Below are 18593 nucleotides of genomic sequence, written 5' to 3'. Positions count from 1 at the left end.
ACAGTCACTTTCATGTTGACTTTTTGGAAATTCTGACTAAATTTTAAAGCTACTGCAATTGTATATATACTGTACAGTCCAAATATTGTATACAAGTCGCTGCTATAAATAGCATCATTTTTTTTTATTCTTAAAATAATCACCTTATATACCATCTTAGCTGATACTTTGTTTTAAGTAGTGTCAAGTATTTTGAAATTTGAACCTTGAAGTTCCAGACAGCATCATCATCCCAAAAATCTAGTAACTATATATTCTGCAATTGCCAAACTTGACGTTAAACCGGGTGACTCGATTCCAAAAAGATTAACAAGACCAGGTATTCCGTGAATATTCTCCCCCTGCATAAAGGAGAGAAATCAATTAAGTTAGAATGCTAAAAATTTTGTTCAAATGTGGAAAATGCCCTCACAACCTCGTGTACTGGTGTACATTACATCACAACAGTGAATAGCTAATTAGTAAGAGTAACAATGCATGCATGCACTAACGCACAAGCAACTCAATCATTGTGTTTAGTTTGTAGAAAAATCAAGAGAAGGAAAAATGGAAGCTGAATTGCTTAAGTTCAATAGCTGAGATTAATCATATATACCCATCAGCACTATAGATTGATCAATGGGAATTACACTATTATTGTCAATGTCATATTCTTATCATTCCTGATACCATCCATAATAACATCCTACAATTACATTATACACGTGCGTCAGTTTGACACTTTCAAATCCTAAACTCTATAAAGATACATACAAATGCTGAATATGACAATAACGTTACTGTCAATGATCTACGTCATTTTATCAGCTTGCCTTCTAGAGATGGTGAGTTTAAAACAATATACATTATCCTATAAATACAAAATATGAGCAAGAAATTTCTTGATGGTAGTGGTATTTAGCAAAATGTTAAAAGGATACTAGCAATACATGAATTAAAGAGGACAGAAATCTTTTATGAAATGGTTTATGCAAATGATAGTTTTTGGACACTTCTACCAATGATAGTCCTTCCCAACAAATTGTGGCATATGAACTTCAGCCAAAAGATATTAACCTTAGAGTTGCATAAGTCAATGGGCTAATATTGGGTTTACAAAATAGCCATAAGTACCACGAGGGAAACTGCATGTATCTAATGGGAGAAATGTAACATTCAACTATAAAATCACACAATACGATATCTCTGTTTGCAAATTTTGAGTCAGATTGGTCAACAGAAAGGTAGGGGCAAAGAAGAGTCTTAGACATAACCTGTATTACAAAATCAACAGGCGGCTGGCCAGGTCCTGAAAGTTTTGGTCGGATCCCTGAATATCCTGGCTCAAGAGACCCATCCTTTAGATTTGGGTAGTACTTTCTTATCTCCGGATAAAACCGCTCAGCGCGATTTGCATGTACTGAATAATCAAACCTACCATAAATGTTTGCTTAAGTAAGCACTGAATCGATTTATTTATTTTTATGCACGCATAAAAAAACATACCTCGAAAGAAAAGACAAAAATGAACTCAGTTTTATGACAAGATGTTTCCTATTTACTAATAAGATTCATTGTTCGGAAAGAAATTAGAGCACAACAATCAATATGAAAACATAATTAATGGAGTGAAGAGAAGCACTAGAGTAAACTAGAGCAACATCGTCTTGAAACAGAAAGGTTGCATCTGGAAATTGTTTCTAGGATATAAATACAGAGACAGTTAGTACACAGGCCTATTTGGTAACTAAGATATGTACAAAAAATAGCAAAGTCTTTCTTTCCTGGCCTCTTGGAGCAGAGAACATTTCTGTAAACTTTGTCCCCCCAAAAGTGGGGATAGTGGAGACAGGACATTAAGACAGAAATTTCACATTTTTGTCTCTATTTCTATCTCCATTTTTGCGGTCTCAACTGTCTCTATACATGTGTCCCAGATACAACTCATAAACACTACCTAAAAACACGAACCCATACTAAATGGTACAATAAATCCAAGATGGACATTAGTTTCATTGATAGGGACAAAAATTGACAGACAAAGCCCATACTAAAAGTTGCTGTAGTGGAGTGTGAAAACCTAAAAAAGAAGAAAGTGCACGATGTACATGGTAATGAATAGAAAACCGTATCAATGATTCACTACAGATACAACCAACATAAGGAACGAAGTACCCCTGAACCATGAGATGTCACTGAAAGCATGCACCAGTAGGACAACATATAAAATATGTGTAGATCAACAATTCAACATTTATAAATAACTAATTGTAAACCATGGAATGGAACCATCTCATACAAAAGAGTAGACAAGCCAAGGATAATAAGAAGCGGGAAATGTATGACATAGACTAGATACCAGAAGTAGTCAAAAGCAAGCAAATGAAAGGGCATTAGGAAGTACTTATTCAGAAAACTTGAGATATCATCAATGCTGTCAATCCATTCAACATCCGGGCCAAACTTGACCTGACCATTCAAGTCGAGAGTAACATGCACGCCAAGGCCACCATCCTCCGGTATAGGATATATTAAATGTTGGAACGGAGTGGTTTTAGTGTTAGATAATGTGAAGTAGCAACCACGTGCATAGTAGGCTGAAGGAATAACTTCACTTGCTAAGCCAGTAAATCTTTTCGCAAGTGCGGGGGCACTAAGGCCAGCAGAGTTCACTACGAGGTTTGGAACTAGCACTAGATCCGGGTTCAGCGCTGTTGATGTCCCATTCCATTCTTTAAGGCTATTGGTTTCTGATACATGAACACAAATCTGATTTCCTTCAAGATGGCCACCAATGACTGCTGAATTATATGTGAAGGTTGTTCTGTGACTTTCGGCTTCCCCCTGGACCAACATGTGTTTTTATTCCTGAGAATGTACAATTTAAACTCAAAATAAAGAAACTGATTAATTACGAAAGATTGAATTCAAAATTTAAGAAGCTACAAATGGGTACCACTAGAGCAAGCATTAAAGAATGGGAGTCAACAATCCCAGAGACAGGTGATAATACTGCTTTCACACATTGCAACTCAGGTTCCATTTTCATGGCCTCAATCCCGTCTATCATCCTCAAACTATCAACTCCATTTTGAATCCCATGGTTTAGAATGTCATTTAGCTTCGGAATCTCCGAAGACCGCGTAGCCACTATAAGTTTACCAATTTGTTTATGAGGAATATCGTGTTTTGTGCAGTAATCATATAACATATCTCTTCCCCTTGAACAAAAAATCGCCTGCAAAAATGGCCAACACAAACAGGTATACAACATTATATTCTACGCATTACACAAAGGCCAATGAGAGCATCAACCAAACATCACACACCGTGAACCTTCACTTAGGGTTAATAGTTTAAGACAAGCAAAGTGTGCACTTCAACTTGATCTTTCCAAATTTCAATTGAAACAAATTAATAGTTAATTTCAATTCACGTGTAAACTTGAGAAACCAAATCGATTAATGATTTTACCTAATAAGGAAGAGTGACTTGCCTTCAAGGAATTGCGAGGGTAATAGATTCCGGCGTGGATAACTTCACTGTTTCGAGAACTGGTGGCAGTGCCAAAAGTTGAATCGGATTCAACAACGAAAACCTCTCTGCCCTTGAGTGCCAGTGCTCTTGCGATCGCTATGCCCACAACGCCAGCACCTATGACCAAGCAATCCACTTTCTCCCTTGGGACAGAGTACGTAGTTGTTGTGGCGGTTTGGGTGCTGCTCATCATGCTTCTCATCACCGTGAAATTGCTCGGTGAATGTAAATGTTTCCATTTGAAACGAGCGTCGCTTCTTCTTGATGATGACGATGCAAATCCTTTCGAGCTTCTTCTGAAGCTTTGAAATGTTCGCTTCAGCATCGTTCTCCCTGCAATTGGGATCGATGCACAGTGAAAGTGGCACTGTGGCAGGGCCAATGCCCAAACTAGAAAAAAAAGTAAATAAGTTAAAAAAATAAAATAAAATAAAATAAAAAATAGTATATCCAAAAAGATTTGGACCTCTAAATTTTGAATTTCATTTTAGAAGATAAAGTATGATCTCTCACTATTATTTCATAGGTAGAGCTAAGAAAAAATATGAAAGAATCAGAGAAAAACTATTCAAAGATGAGAGATCACACTTTACTCTCTAAAATAAAAGTTCAAAATTTAAAAGATCCAAATTTTATCCCAGATAGGTCCCTCAAAAATTTTGTATGAAAAATTTTCATCTCCATACAAATTTTATTACGTTGAAGTCTTATAAAAGTGAGACATATAAATATTTCCCTTGTATCTTAGAGGACTTATATTTGTTCAAATAAAAGCAACTAATTTAATTAAAGTAAGAACTTATATGTCGTAATTTTGTAAAGTTTAAAAATTTTAATATAATAATTTTTTTTGGAACAAAATTGTTGGATGCAAAATTCTTTAAAAATCTATTTGAGTATATACTCAATCAGAAAAAAAAAAAATACCTAAGTACAATTATCTTGTTCTAAGTTGATACTTAGTTAACCAATTTGAGTTAAGTCAAATGGTTCTTAAGTAAATATTAAGTTAAAATCTCGCTTTGTAAATGTAATAATTTATTGGTTAGCAACAAATTTTATAATCAAAATTCTGTGATAAATTAATTTTTAACGTGCCAAGTTCAAAAACACCATAAAAAAAACTAAAATAAAGAAAAGGTTGATAGTTGATGATTAAATTATTAAAAAATGTTAAATAATTTTACATATTTGATTAAATGACTGTATAACAACTTTTAACCAAAATTTAAAAAATCAATATTTTAAAAAATAAAAATCACTTTAAATACTAAATTTTTATTTAATCTTAACTTTTTATTTAATTATAGTTTGACTCCTATAATTATTATACTTATAACCCCCAAATTTTACGTAATATTAATAAGATAAAAGTAAAAAAAGAAATAAATAAAGAAAGAAGAGAATTGAACCCTGTTCATTGTAGAATAAATGAATATAAAATAGATATGTCAATTATTGCTTTACTTATAAAAGAATTTAAAATAAAATATTCTTTATTTAGCATATTAAAAAGTTAGAGACACTCAGAGAATTCTCTAATCATGCATATATTCTTCAATCATAAGAGGACATCAACTTTAGCAACGAAATACATCTTAAAACCTCCCATACTTGGTGCAAACAATATAGCAAACAAAGTAAGGAGATTTAGACTTCAGTATCAAGCTAAAACCCTTCCTAATTTTCCCACAACACTCTTCAATGGAAATTATTTAATTTTCTTTTTCCTTCTCTGTTGATCTCCAAACATAGCAAAGTACAATTAGCCAACTCAGGATTCAGGAGAATGGTTATCTTCAAGTTTCAAATCCTTCAAACATGTAATGGCATACCTAACGAAGGGACAGAAGAATTATGTCCTACATTTTAGATGGCCATCTTCATCTCAATCTTCTGGTGAGGATTATAGTCACTGAGCTTGAAATCAGAAGCCACAAAAGAATCTATATCTTTTTTCTCTGGATTTATCTTCAAAGTCTGCATTGAATCAACAAAGCAGAACACAAATTGAAGAGAACTAAATGGTCAAATTTTGCATCAAATTACATTGTGGCAAAGATTTTCTTCAAAATTACATACCGGAAAAGGCCGTGGCAAGTTCTGGAGCTGCTCCTGCAAAGGCTTCACATGATTTTGGTAAACATGTGCATCTCCAATGACATGGATAAAATCACCTGGAACTAATTCTGACAAGAGGAGTGAAAATAAAACATTACATAGTTTTACAAACAAAATAAAATCAGGTTTTCAAAGATCAGCACATTAACAAGACCGAATAATTCATAGAGAACTAGGGAAAAATAATAATTCATAGAGGACCACCATATTAACTTAAGCCATTCACAACTAAATATGATAGATCTGAATATATAAAGTCCACAAGAGATGCTTCAAAAATTTACATACCACAAACATGAGCAATTATGCAGGTCAGGAGGGCATAAGATGCAATATTAAAAGGCACGCCTAGGCCCATGTCAGCAGATCGTTGATACATTTGACATGATAACTCCCCATTCGCTACATAGAACTGGAGGGGAAAAAAAGAATAAGAAGCAGCAGAAAGAAAAGAAAAGGAGAGAGAAGAGAGAGCTTTGTTTAAAGAAAAACTAAAAAAAGAGCAGACCTGTGCAAACATGTGGCACGGTGGAAGGGCCGCCAATTTAAGATCAGCTGGATTCCATGCAGAGAGAATGATCCGCCGATCATTGGGATTGTGCCTTATCTTGGTAATAACATCTAACAACTGATCAATTCCTTGGCCGGAGTAGTCGGCATGCATATTAGTATACCTAAAGAGTGTAAGATGAGGGATAGAGAGCTAAGCAATCCAAAACACAATAGTCTATGGACCTGCTCAGAAAAAGGTATGATCAACCTACCTGGCACCAAAGTGCCTCCACTGAAACCCATAAACAGGTCCCAAGTCACCCTCCTCCCTATCTGTCAAGCCAAGTCTATAATTTTAAATAGAAGCCACTTAGTAACTGCAAGAAGAAAAATGTACAATTGTAGTTAAGACAACTGACTGTCATGCTTGCCTATCTAGGTATTCTCTCGATGCATTGCCATCCCATATATGGATCCCTTTTTCCTGCAGCAACTGCCAATGTACCATAACTTTCAGAATATAAGTTAATAATGATCATATCTACTATAGTAACAGAAGGATCTTGGAAAGTAACAACCGAAAAGATGAATATCTCTTGAAAATGAAGTACTGTGGTTGAAAGTTAAGTTGAGAACCATTTTTTTTAATAATGTTGAGCATCATTCAAGATACATTTATTCACTTCTGAGTTCTGAGTAGGGCTGCCCCTATTAAAACCCAAGCTCAGATAGTGTTGATCGGAATATTTGGTTAATATCAACTTGTTTGTCACATAACTAGGAAAGGATATGATTCATTTGTGTGAAGAAAACGATTGGATGAATATATCATTACCTTGGCATTTGTAGACCCACTAATAAACCAAAGAAGCTCTTCAACAACCCCTCGCCAAAATACTTTCTAGGATCAATGAAGAAGTTGTGTCAACTTATCTATCTAAACAAAATGAACAAATAAATACTCCTCTTCCCAATAACACCTACCTAATAAGAACATAAAATAAATAAAAAAGAACAATACAAAAAGGAAAATAATCACAAGAATGGCAAGTTATTTTGTGCAGTACATTAAGTACATGTTTTAAACTATAATAAGTATAATGTCTAGGTACCTTTGTAGTAAGAAGAGGGAAGTTTCTGCGCAAATTGAACCTCATCTGTAAAAAAATGGATATAGATGTCAGAGTACAAATTACAGCAACCCTCAAATATAGGCATCAACATGTTACCTGGCAACCAAATTTTGACAAGGTACCAGTCCTTGTCCTATCATCTTTGGCTGTACCCTCAGAAATGATTTCTTCAACCAGCCTAAGATACTTGTATTCTTCATGTCTTTCAAGAATCATTTTAGGAAGAAAAGAAAAATCCTTGAACTCAAACTTTAGAGTATCTGAATTGTTATCAAGACCTGGATCAGTATTCTGAGTTGCATGCTCCACCGAACGCCTTACACGCACATAAGTTGTGAAAGAATAGCGAATGTTGTTTTCCACCTTAGGAAAAGATGAGTACCACAACTGAAATACAGAGGAATCAACTGGAGGCATAAATGTGTCACACTCGATGCTAGTCTGAATTTCAGTGATGTGGATAGCTTCACATCCAGGTGCATTTAAAGTCTCCCTGTAAACGAAAATTATCATCAGTAATAGAGAAAGAGCCTAATACAAATAGGAAGAATAATGCACAGAGAAAGAAAAGGTCAAAAGGATATACCTAAATATTTGTCCACCTCCTATAACAAATATTTTCTCAATTGACAAAATATAGGGAGGTTCAGCTAACAATTCCAAAGCAGAAGCCATACTTCTACATATAACAACATTCTCTGCTCTTGCAATATCAAAGCTATCTGAGCGGGTAAGAACAACATTAAGACGGCCGGGAAGAGGCCTGTATTTAAGAGGGATACTATCCCATGTTTTTCTACCCATTACAACAGCATTCTTCTTCCCTGGATCAGATGTTGTTACAGTAACCTCTTTAAAAAATTTGAGATCAGTAGGTAACTTCCATGGTAATTTCCCATCTTTACCTATCCCCATATCTGGTGTAGCAGCCACTACCACTTGGTAGTTCCTCTGCAGATTTGGCGGTGGGTTGAGTTTTCCAATGCCATTGCCGTTGCCGCTTCCATTGGGGATTACAAAAGAATTACTGGCCATAATGGAACTCAAGAACCGATAGAAACTTAAAGATGGTGTATCAAAACAAGGACTGCACAACCAATTCTTTTGGAAGTGCAGTAGAATCTGAAACCAACAAAGCATTACATTAAAACTTATATAATTAATGCCATTGCTCATACATATCACATTTTAGTTGGAACTTGGAACACTTCAAAAAGAAGAACCAGAGAGGGCAAAGCTTATTATTAACTATCATTATAGTTGTACAAGATTTTTTTCAACTTCATGAACAGCAGATACACCAGATTGTATTTACACTGAAATGCAAGAATTCAACTATTCAAGACAAAATTTGAAGGAGTGACTGACCGGTTTCAGACCGAAGCGCGGAATTTTGGAATTTTATGACCTTAGAAGCTTGCGAGAAATTTCATGAACTGCTTTCAAATCTTCCACAGTATTGAAATCGAAAAAGAAAGTATTATTGTTATTTTATATGATAATTTTAACGAAGCAAAGACAACGAAATATTGGGTGTAAGGAAGAATGTTTGAATATCCCAGTAAGTGAGAATGCAAGAACAATTCCCCAATTGTTTTGGAAGTAGAAATAACAAAAAAATCAATCTTGCAGATAGGACACAGTACCCACTCAGTTTACACAGACACTAACTGAAAAACAGCAAGCAAACCATCAAACATTTGGTGTGCAAATCTTAGTTAACAAAATGAATTCGAAGGAAGGGAGAAAATGGGTTGCAGAGTGGTGAGAAGGATGAGGGGAGGTCAGGGAAGAGAGGGGTCACAGTGAGGAACACAATTGTGAGCACCCAATAACAACGATGGCAGAAGCTTCAGACTCTAGAGGCAGAGGTTCTCTACTCTCTGTTGAAAATGCGCTTATTATTTTTTGTGTGGGGAGAGCCGAGTGCATCTCACAATGATGGGAGAAGAGATGAGTTTTTCATTGCTATGGTGTCACCGATTTGTTTCATTTTTAAAAGGAAAAGTATAGGGTACCAACATATTATCTACCAACAAACTCTTATTTATAATTGTGTTTTATGGAAGTGTGTTCGTGGATGTGTCTAATCATTAATATATTTTAAATACATATATAAAGAGACACATCCAGAAAATATATCTATAAAGACACTTCTATTAAACACAACTATAAAAAAGACATTTTTATTAGACACATCCACGAACACACTTCCATGAAACACAATTATAAATAAAAGTTGGCAGAAGTTGGCAGATATGCTGTTGGTAACGTAGCGGAACCGTTTTTAAAATCAACAATCACAAATCGGATGTTCCGATTTGTGTTTTTAAAAATAAAAAAATTTTTACTGTTGAAATCGGACCGTCCGATTTCTATTTCAAAAAATAAAAAAAATTAAAAATACAAAACGGACCATGCGATTTATAGTTTTTTTTATCAAATAAATCGGACCCTCCGATTTGTACTTTACTTTTTTTTTCAAACAAATCGGACCGTCCGATTTGTACTTTACACCATATAAAAAAAAACACCTAATCTTCCTATAACAATATATTACACATATATTTATACAATATAAAAAAAAATTAACCTTGAAAATGCACCCTTCCAATTTTTTTTATAATTGAACTAGTTAAGAATAATTTTTGAGTAATTTACATATTTAAAACATTTGAAAAAAAACGTTACACAATTTAAATATTTTATATAATTTAAAAAATATTAAAAATAATTAAAAAATTATTTTATATTTTATAATATATATTAGGTCTCGCATTTATGTCATTATCCGTAGTTACGCACTAAAAATTGTTAAAATACATCATGAAAAAATTATACAATTAATATTTTTAATGGGTTATGTTATGAGTATATTAAAATAAGTTACTAAAATTAACTACAAGTATAAAATACATGTTAAAATATAAATACACATTGAAAATAAATTAAACCACACATGTATTTACACACGAATACACTGATAGCTGATTTTAGTGTACAAATGGTATTTTTTACTTTTAATATATACTCAAATTATTCTTCTACAAATTACAAATAAAAGACACTTGAAATTCTAATAAATTTTTATTATTTTAAAAGTCTTTTAAAATTATTTTCATGAGATATTTTGCTTTTTCTAGAACTTATAATAAAATATTTAATATACATATTAGGCAAATAAATTTTATTAAAGAATATTATTTTAAAACAAATTAATCTTTTTTACAAAAAATTAATATGAGTATATGACATGCGAATACATCAAAACTGTACAGGATGTCATGTGAAGAATCTCTCCAAGACCAATAAGAGCATGAAGTCATTTTTTATTACAAAAATAGAAAAGTATAACCTAACACATTTATTTAACTACTCAACACAGTTAAGGCACTACCACAAACTACTACAACCAGTCAACCACCAGTCAACCCCTTGCTTACCATCTGTTCCTTCAGATCTGATCACTTCTCTTCAGAAACATGGCTGCAGAAGCTGTTTTGTCTTCCGTTCTTAGTGTTGTTTTTGACAGGATGTCCTCCCCTGAAGTTGTTAACTGGATCAAAGGGAAGAAGCTTACTCAGAACCTGATTGAAAGGTTGAAGACTAATCTTTGTGCTGTTCGAGCCTTTCTCATCGATGCTGAGCAGAAGCAGATCAAGGAGAGACCTGTCAAGGAATGGCTTGATAGTCTCAAAGATGCCATGTATGTTGCTGATGACTTGCTTGATGAAGTCTTCACCAAAGCTGCCACTCAGAAGGATCCAGGTACCTTCCTCTCTCGTTTCTCTGGTATTCTCAATTTGCAAGATCGGGATGTAGCAAAGAGGATGGAGGAAGTCATTGATAGGATAGAGTCTCTTGTGAATCAAAAAGACACTCTTGGTCTGAGAGAGATTCCTAAGGAGAACATGTCATGGAGGATCACTACATCTCTAGTTGAAACATCTGATGTATGTGGCAGGGAAGAAGACAAGGAGGCCATAGTAAAACTCTTGTTGGATGATGATAGTGATGATGCTACTGGTGGTCTTAGTGATGTATCTGTGATTCCCATTGTTGGCATGGGTGGAATAGGAAAGACTACTTTGGCTCAATTGGTTTACCAGGATGGCAAAGTAAAGGAGAATTTTGATTTTCAAGCTTGGATTTGTGTGTCAGAAGAGTTTGATGTTTTCAAGGTCACCAAGACTATAATCGAGGCAATAACTAAAAGTTTTTGCAGCTTGACAGATTTGAATTTGCTTCAGCATGATTTAAAAGAAAAGTTGTCAAGGAAGAAGTTCTTTGTTGTCTTGGACGATGTATGGAGTGAAAGTCGCGAAGATTGGGATAAACTTCTAAAACCTTTTCGAAAAGGGGTTAAGGGAAGTAAAATTCTCATAACAACTAGAAGTAAAAGAGTGGCTTCTGTGGTGCAAACTGTTTCACCTTATGAACTAAGCTTATTGTCTGAGGAAGATTGTTGGTTAGTGTTTTCAAAATACGCACGTCTCTCAACTTGTTCTATGGAGAATCCAACCTTGAAAAAAGTTGGCAAAGATCTTGTAAAGAAGTGTGATGGATTGCCCTTGGCAGCTCAAGCCCTTGGAGGCTTATTGCGTGGAAATTCGGATATCAAGTATTGGAATCATTTATTGAAGAGTGAGATCTGGGAACTCTCCGATGATAAGATAAAGGTTGTTCCCGCATTAAGAATCAGTTATTACTATCTTCCTTCATATTTAAGGGAGTGCTTTGTTTTTTGTTCTTTGTATCCCAAAGACTATGAGTTTAGCAAAGACGAATTGATATTGCTATGGATGGCAGAGAATTTTTTGCAACCAGCAGGAAAAAAGACTCCAGAAGAAGTTGGTGATGAATATTTTGATGAATTGATTGCGAGATCATTTTTTCAACCTTCTAAGATTCGTGAAAACAAGTTTGTGATGCATGATCTGGTGCATGATTTGGCAATGATATTTGGTGGAGAATTCTATTTCAGAGCTGAAGAGCTTGAGAATGCAGTTGAGGTTGATATTAAAACTCGCCATTTGTCACATAATGCCAAAGGCAATTATCCAATCTCAAAACTTTTGGGAGTTTGTGACCGAGTAAAACACACAAGGACATTTCTTGAAATCAATTTGGAGCGAGAGATTCCATTTAACATGGAAAATGCACCATGTATCTTGTTGTCAAAGTTGAAGTACCTGAGGGCTTTGTCGTTCAAATGCTTTCCTCTTGAGTCATTGCCTGATTCAATAGGCGAGTTGATTCATTTGCGTTACTTGGATTTGTCTAACAGCGACATCATGACATTGCCCGATACACTTTGCAACTTGTACAATTTACAGACATTGAAGCTGTTTGGATGTTGGAAACTAAACGCCCTTCCTGTTGGCATGAAAGATCTTACAAATTTGCGTTACCTTGATATTAGCGGGACTGGTTTGCATGAGATGCCGGAAGGCATGAGCAAATTGACAAGTTTGCAGGTTTTAAGCAAGTATGTTGTTGGGAAGCGTGAAGGGAACAAGATTAATGAATTGGGAGCACTTGCAAATCTGCACCAAACAATTTGGATTGACAAATTGGAGAATGTGGTCAATAGCAGCGAAGCGTTGGGAGCAAAAATGTTTGATAAGGATGGCATTGAATGTTTGGTCTTGGAGTGGTCGCCAGATGAATATGAGAATACAGATGATTCCCAAATTGAAAGAGAGATACTTGAAGAGTTACGACCTCATAGTAATTTGAAACAACTACAAATTTGGGGTTACAGAGGTACAACATTTCCAGATTGGTTGGGACATTGTTCTTACCACAGCATCACCCAAATAATACTGGGCGATTTTTTTTCGGGTTATTTCAAGAATTGTTGTATGCTTCCTTCACTTGGACAGTTGCCCTTTTTGGAGTACCTGGAAATTTCAATGTTTGAAAGGCTTGCTATTGTGGGGGATGAGTTTTACCGAGATGATGAATCTTGTCTGGAGACTCCATTTCCAATGCTTGAAACTCTTACATTTCAGTCAATGCCTTGCTGGGAGGAATGGCGTTCATTGGAGTTCAATGCATTTCCTCGACTTAGGAAGCTTATCATATGGGATTGTCCCATGTTGAGAGGAGATTTGCCAAATCAACTACCATCTTTGGAAGATCTTACTATTCACAATTGCGAGCAGCTCAGCAGTTGTGTTCCAAGAGCTTCTGGGATTACCTGTTTACGCATAGAAGGAAACAAAGAAGTGAGAATTGGGGAGCTACCTCCTTTGCTGGATAAGCTATCAATTACTGGAAAGCATCAAGCGGAGTCGGTGATGGAGGCCATTGCGCACACCCAACTCACTTGCCTCAGATCTTTAATCATCTCAAATTGTTCATCCCACGTATTGTTTGCAGTTAGTAGTATTCCCGCATCACTACAAGAGCTGACGATATCGAATTGCAAAAAATTAGAATTCGAAATGGAAGGCCAACACCACTCATTGCATTATCTAACGATACGTAACAGCTGTGATTCGGTTACATCCTTCTCGCTGGATTCCTTTCCAAATCTCGTGCGTGTTGAAATCAGGGAGTGTGAAAAGATGGAGTCTCTCGTGGTGTCACGCTCTCTTTCATGTCTCCGTTCTTTAGAGATAAATAATTGTGGGAGTTTGAAATCCCTGCAGACGCTATGGATGGCATCACCTCAGCTAGAATATCTCTCATTACGTGGTTGCCCAGAGATTGATTTGTCTGCTATAGGGGATCCACAGCGTAGCTTGAGATCTCTTAGCATCAGCTACTGCGAGAAACAACTCAGCTGTGTAGCATCGCAGTTTGATGGGCTTACTCATCTTTATATTAAAGGTGAAAATGAGAGTGTGAAGTGTCTCCCTAAGGAAGGTTGGTTGCCTGCCACCCTTGAGTCTCTCACACTGGATCGCATTAAAAGTGTGGAGATGTTGGAATGCAAGGGACTTGCCCACCTCATATCCCTCCAACAATTATGTATTTATGAATGTTACAATTTGGAGAACATTGACGGAGAAAAGCTGCCTGCCTCTCTGTTACGACTCAGCATCTCTGAAAGCCCTTTGGGTAAACGGTGTGAGATGAAGGACCCGCAGGTTTGGCCCAAAATTTCCCACATCCCCGCCATTCAAGTTGGTGGAAGATGGATTTGGTAATCCAACAACTTCAACAGGTAATTGTTTCTATCTCACACAACATTACTCTATGTTGCTGAGTCTCTAGTTTTTCATTCTTCATTCTGTTTTACATTATTGTTATTCTTCATTATTATTAATGTCTTGTATCATTCATACAGCTTTTCCAACAAGAGATAACTTCTGCAGTTACGATTTTGCTTATGGTGCATCAATAATATTCAATCATTGTAATACTCACAGGAATTCTGAGAAACAAGACAATGATAATAACTGCAACAGAGGAAGATTCTTGAGGACATAAGTGGTTAGGAAACCTCATGACTAAAGTGGTACGGATGGCTGAACTAACGATTTTTTTTTTTTTTTGGGAAAAAAAAAATCATTTCATGAAAATTTGTATATTACCTGAGAAGGAATATCTACTTTATAATGGTGGAATAACTTTGATTACCTCAATATGAAAATTTGTATGTGGTGGTTGAAACTTTCTTGCAGAAAGCAACTAAGCAATCAGGGACAATCATGGACACAATCCAAGAGATTCAAAAGTGGCATGACACAGTGATTGATATAGAGAGCAGCCTCAATGAGCTTCATCAAGTGTTATTGGACATGACTGTTTTGGTCCAATCACAAGGTAAGCAACTCAATGACATAGAGAGCCACGAGTCAAAAGCCAATTCGTACGTCTGCCGCGGGTCCGGCAGTTTCAGTTTGCAAGGAAGCACCAGAAGAATACCGGAAGTCCATCTTCATTGCCATCATAATATTGATTTATTATATTGATTATAGTCCTTATTGATCATTATCATATTTACCTTTTGAATTTCGGTTCATGTGTATGTTGCACTCTAAAATTCTTCCAAACCATCTGATAATAAATTTCATGCGCATGAACTAAAGTTTAGCAGTTAAATATAGTTTTGCTTTAGTTAATGGGATATTGATTGGTGGCTATGAACTAATTGGAGTAATTCAAAACCTTATCAAGAGAAATCAGGTCAACATATTCTGTCACTGTGTCACATAACCATTGCATTGTGAAATAATACCTTGTTTGTTTTTCTGAACCTACCTTCTTCAAGATTGAGACTCTCATGTTCTTGGTCTGGAAAGTTATATTTGTAGTGAAATAAGAGTGGCAAAAATTCACAAATGAAACTGTACCACCAATGAAATGAAAAGTATAGGCAATTCAGAATATTTAAATGGTTAAACGATGAAAAGGGAATGAATTAAGATGATGATGAAGACAATCTTGAAGAATGCCATCATCTGTCCACTTGCATTCACTAACCTTCTCCATTAGTTGACACCAGCTCCTTATTATTGGGGTTTAATTCATTAATAGCCACTCTAATCTCTTTTGCATGCATGTATTTTGTTTTTGGGGATTTTAAAAATTTTCTCTACATGTGTCACATGCTATAAATATTGTTGAATTACCTTGCTTGGAGTTTATATATTGGAGGAATGAGATTAGTTGTTTTGCACCCTTAAACGGTTAAACCTATAGTCTAAGATTTTTTTTTCTCTATTTACTTGTGCATTGTTGATTAAGAATTGCATGTTTTGTTAGAAAAATAACAAAAATTAGTCAATAATGCAGCAACAACTATGTTTATCCCACTTTATGATAAGTGAACAGTTGAATAATAACACTAAAATCTTTGAGGATCAAGAAAAGCTGAAAGTTTCCACCTCAAATCATCAAAGAAGAGAAGCAATTAAAAATAGGAATATATTACCAATGCATCAACCAACTGTTTAAACGTATTATTTACTCATTGTAAACACTATTTGCATCTCTTTTTATATAATTCCAATTAAGGAATCCATCCTTTAGAATGCAATATAATTCCGAATTATGAATTCAGTCTAACTGTATTTTTATTGATAAAGGGCCAAAAAGTATCTCCTTATAAAATTACTTAATTAGCTAGTGTGCATGAATGTTCTAATGTATACAGTGTGATTCATTAGATATTTTACTTTATTATTCTTTCCAAATTATAAAGAAAACGAAAAGAAGATTGTAAGAATAGCTCAATTGAATATATTGAGGGTACAAAAAACAAAAGGAAGAACAACAGTGAGAGTTGGTTACTAATGTTGTGTTATATACCAAGAATACAACAGAGAACAAATGGTGCCTAATGTGGTGCATTTCCTTCAAGCTACATTTACAACAGAGAACAAACATCATGGAGCATGATCATTGTTTGTGATTCCTATTCTTGAGGTTTCCATGCTGAATATTTCGTGATGTATTCTCAAGAGTAGTACTCAGATGATGAGCAAAGGTGCGGCGCTGAGTCTTTTCCTGGAAATTCTTATTGGTGCCACTGCCATTGTAAGGTCTCTGACTCTGAGGAGTAGCCTTTCTTGATTCAGATTGTATTTGTAGATCCCGAAAGTATAAATTACAATTTGAAAAATTAAGGGTGTGTTTGGTTTGCATTTTTATTTTCTATTTTCATTTTCAGTTTCTCTTTTCAGGATCTTGTGAAAAAGAAAGAGAAAACAGGACAGAAAACAGAGTTTTATTGTTCTAAGAAACCAAATCAAATTTTATAAGGACTCAATTATCCGGAACCGCATGGAGATTAAGAACAATATTGTTAACCAAACAAAGCTTGAGGAGAAAATGGGAAAGAAGATTATATTATTATTGCAAACAGTTTAAGATACCTTCTGTGTTTCCTTGTTTGATTCTTTCCTTTCCTTGTAAAGATCAGGTAGTGGCCTTGCTTTGAAGCAAAAGCTTTGGCGAAGTTTTCTGATCTCTGTCTCTGCTTTTTCCTTCAAAATGAGGGAATTGAATGATTTGGTGACTAAACTGAACTGAGGAACTAGATATTGTTCATAGTAACAGACACTTGGTATTAAATTTTATTTGTCAACCAACCTTGAGTTTTGTATGAAGTTGCACTTTTTGTGCCTCATTGGCATTGAACTTTTCTTCAAGTTTCTGAAATTGATTTAGATCAATAGAGAAAGGAAAGGCAAGTAATACTCAGTTAATTAATTCTCATTTTTATTTGTAGTAAGGTTAATTAAAGCTCATAAACAACTAAATTTGATTGATGGCAGAACCTTCTTTCTTCTTGCAGCCCTTTCTTGTGTCCTCAAGCTGAAAGGTGACGATATCATTGGGGATCTCATGTTATTTCTGCATTCAAGTAGAAACATTGTAAATACTAATGTAAAGAAGAGTTTTCACAAAAGCCATAAAACTTCTTTAAGCCAGAGATAGATTATGTAAACTTAGCTTGTGGTCCTTGAAACTAAAGATAGCATGTTTCAACTAATTTACAAACTCTAAATTATGTCTGGCATGGATAACATTTGAACATGGAAACAATCCAAATCCATATAGCACAATGAAAAATCTTATAACACCTTAAATCAGAGTGGAAATGACTTACTCTGTTGAGAGCAAGCGCCATTTAGAGCTGGCTGTATTTTTGCCTGTGCTTGATAAATCAAGAGGAGTTTTGTTCCTATGGTTTAACAAAACTCAAATGCACCGAATCAGGATATAAAAACAGTTTTACATCATAATTAACAGCTTACTAGAATTAGGTACCTTTTCTTTTCTGTTAATGGGGTCAATGCAGAATGCATCTGCATCTCCTTCTTATAAGCCTGCATTTAAAAAACAACACTTTAACATCATAGAAATATAGATTGTGAAAGACATGGCAAAGAATCTGACAAACCATAGTTGGTGTTCTTAGGGGAGTTAATGATGCATCCTTTGAAGCCTTTGAGGAACCAGCACTAGCTCTTGCACTTTCAAATTTCTTCATGCTGATGCAGTCAATCTATTAAGTTCTCTAATCGGCGTAAAATTGACCGACTTGTAAGGAGTAGATCTTCTTTTATCAGCAGAGCTTAGTAATGAAGCATGCTTGTTGCTGCTGCTTGTTGGGGTAGCAGCAATATTACTGTTATCTCTCTTTGAAGAAACAGTAGCTGCTGTTGGTTTGATTGGTGTAGAAGCAACTTTGGAGGTTGCATTGCTCTTTAGCAATTTGAAGGAAGAAAGTGGTGGTTTCTTCTTGCTAACTGAAGGCAAAATTTCTTCATCATAGCCTGAACCCTGCTGAAATAATCAATATTAAATCAATGCTATGATCTTGATTCTTAAACAATCAAACCAAAGAATAAAACACTAAGATTAAATTTT

At 35.1% G+C, this 18593-nt stretch overlaps 4 protein-coding genes across 5 annotated transcripts; 1 reads left to right on the top strand and 3 right to left on the bottom strand.

The window, feature by feature from the left end:
- Positions 1-20: 20 nt before the first annotated feature.
- On the bottom strand, positions 21-3912 carry LOC107624200 (L-2-hydroxyglutarate dehydrogenase, mitochondrial). Its single transcript, XM_016326684.3, has 5 exons — positions 3476-3912; positions 2936-3217; positions 2384-2823; positions 1254-1413; positions 21-341 (listed from the first exon to the last, which is right to left on the bottom strand). The coding sequence occupies exons 1-5, from the start codon at positions 3839-3841 to the stop codon at positions 228-230; spliced, it is 1362 nt and encodes a 453-aa protein (XP_016182170.1). The 5' UTR covers positions 3842-3912; the 3' UTR covers positions 21-227.
- Positions 3913-4989: 1077 nt separating this feature from the next.
- On the bottom strand, positions 4990-9162 carry LOC107623690 (bifunctional dihydrofolate reductase-thymidylate synthase-like). Its single transcript, XM_016326037.3, has 11 exons — positions 8631-9162; positions 7849-8384; positions 7359-7755; positions 7242-7286; positions 6965-7030; positions 6561-6622; positions 6402-6476; positions 6146-6311; positions 5926-6049; positions 5599-5705; positions 4990-5496 (listed from the first exon to the last, which is right to left on the bottom strand). Exons 2-11 carry the CDS (start codon positions 8295-8297, stop codon positions 5386-5388), a joined length of 1602 nt encoding a protein of 533 aa, XP_016181523.1. The 5' UTR covers positions 8298-8384; positions 8631-9162; the 3' UTR covers positions 4990-5385.
- Positions 9163-10619: 1457 nt separating this feature from the next.
- LOC148582041 (putative disease resistance RPP13-like protein 1) lies at positions 10620-15337 on the top strand. 2 transcript variants are annotated; one of them, XM_088485975.1, is made up of 3 exons: positions 10620-14436; positions 14642-14730; positions 14897-15337. In XM_088485975.1, the coding sequence occupies exon 1, from the start codon at positions 10745-10747 to the stop codon at positions 14417-14419; it is 3675 nt and encodes a 1224-aa protein (XP_088342101.1). In that variant the 5' UTR covers positions 10620-10744; the 3' UTR covers positions 14420-14436; positions 14642-14730; positions 14897-15337. The 2 variants fall into 2 exon arrangements, with proteins under 2 accessions (XP_088342101.1, XP_088342098.1); XM_088485972.1 differs by having other exon boundaries at positions 14560-14730.
- Positions 15338-16429: 1092 nt separating this feature from the next.
- On the bottom strand, positions 16430-18260 carry LOC107622234 (uncharacterized). Its single transcript, XM_021114801.2, has 7 exons — positions 18124-18260; positions 17991-18049; positions 17830-17904; positions 17498-17573; positions 17310-17372; positions 17093-17203; positions 16430-16769 (listed from the first exon to the last, which is right to left on the bottom strand). Exons 1-7 carry the CDS (start codon positions 18211-18213, stop codon positions 16617-16619), a joined length of 627 nt encoding a protein of 208 aa, XP_020970460.1. The 5' UTR covers positions 18214-18260; the 3' UTR covers positions 16430-16616.
- Positions 18261-18593: the final 333 nt, after the last annotated feature.

The sequence above is a fragment of the Arachis ipaensis genome, chromosome B10 (assembly GCF_059453495.1).
Source record: "Arachis ipaensis isolate K30076 ecotype BB chromosome B10, ASM5945349v1, whole genome shotgun sequence".
Lineage (NCBI taxonomy): Eukaryota > Viridiplantae > Streptophyta > Magnoliopsida > Fabales > Fabaceae > Arachis > Arachis ipaensis.
This window is presented reverse-complemented; position numbering and strand designations above follow the sequence as displayed.

Bases quoted from the DNA above. Each gene is read 5' to 3' on its own strand.
- LOC107624200 (XM_016326684.3), bottom strand. From the start codon at position 3,841: ATGCTGAAGCGAACATTTCAAAGCTTCAGAAGAAGCTCGAAAGGATTT. The intron at 2,824-2,935 runs GTACCCATTTGT...ATGTTGGTCCAG, and splicing joins CTTTAATGCTTGCTCTAGTG to GGGGAAGCCGAAAGTCACAG. The intron at 342-1,253 runs GTTATGTCTAAG...TCCTTTATGCAG, and splicing joins CTGTTGATTTTGTAATACAG to GGGGAGAATATTCACGGAAT.
- LOC107623690 (XM_016326037.3), bottom strand. From the start codon at position 8,297: ATGGCCAGTAATTCTTTTGTAATCCCCAATGGAAGCGGCAACGGCAAT. The intron at 6,623-6,964 runs GTAATGATATAT...GTACATTGGCAG, and splicing joins GTGGGTCTACAAATGCCAAG to TTGCTGCAGGAAAAAGGGAT. The intron at 6,050-6,145 runs GTCTGCTCTTTT...TTTCCCCTCCAG, and splicing joins CGTGCCACATGTTTGCACAG to TTCTATGTAGCGAATGGGGA.
- LOC148582041 (XM_088485975.1), top strand. From the start codon at position 10,745: ATGGCTGCAGAAGCTGTTTTGTCTTCCGTTCTTAGTGTTGTTTTTGAC.
- LOC107622234 (XM_021114801.2), bottom strand. From the start codon at position 18,213: ATGAAGAAATTTGAAAGTGCAAGAGCTAGTGCTGGTTCCTCAAAGGCT. The intron at 18,050-18,123 runs GTTTGTCAGATT...TTTTAAATGCAG, and splicing joins CCCTAAGAACACCAACTATG to GCTTATAAGAAGGAGATGCA. The intron at 17,373-17,497 runs GTTCTGCCATCA...AATCAATTTCAG, and splicing joins GGGCTGCAAGAAGAAAGAAG to AAACTTGAAGAAAAGTTCAA.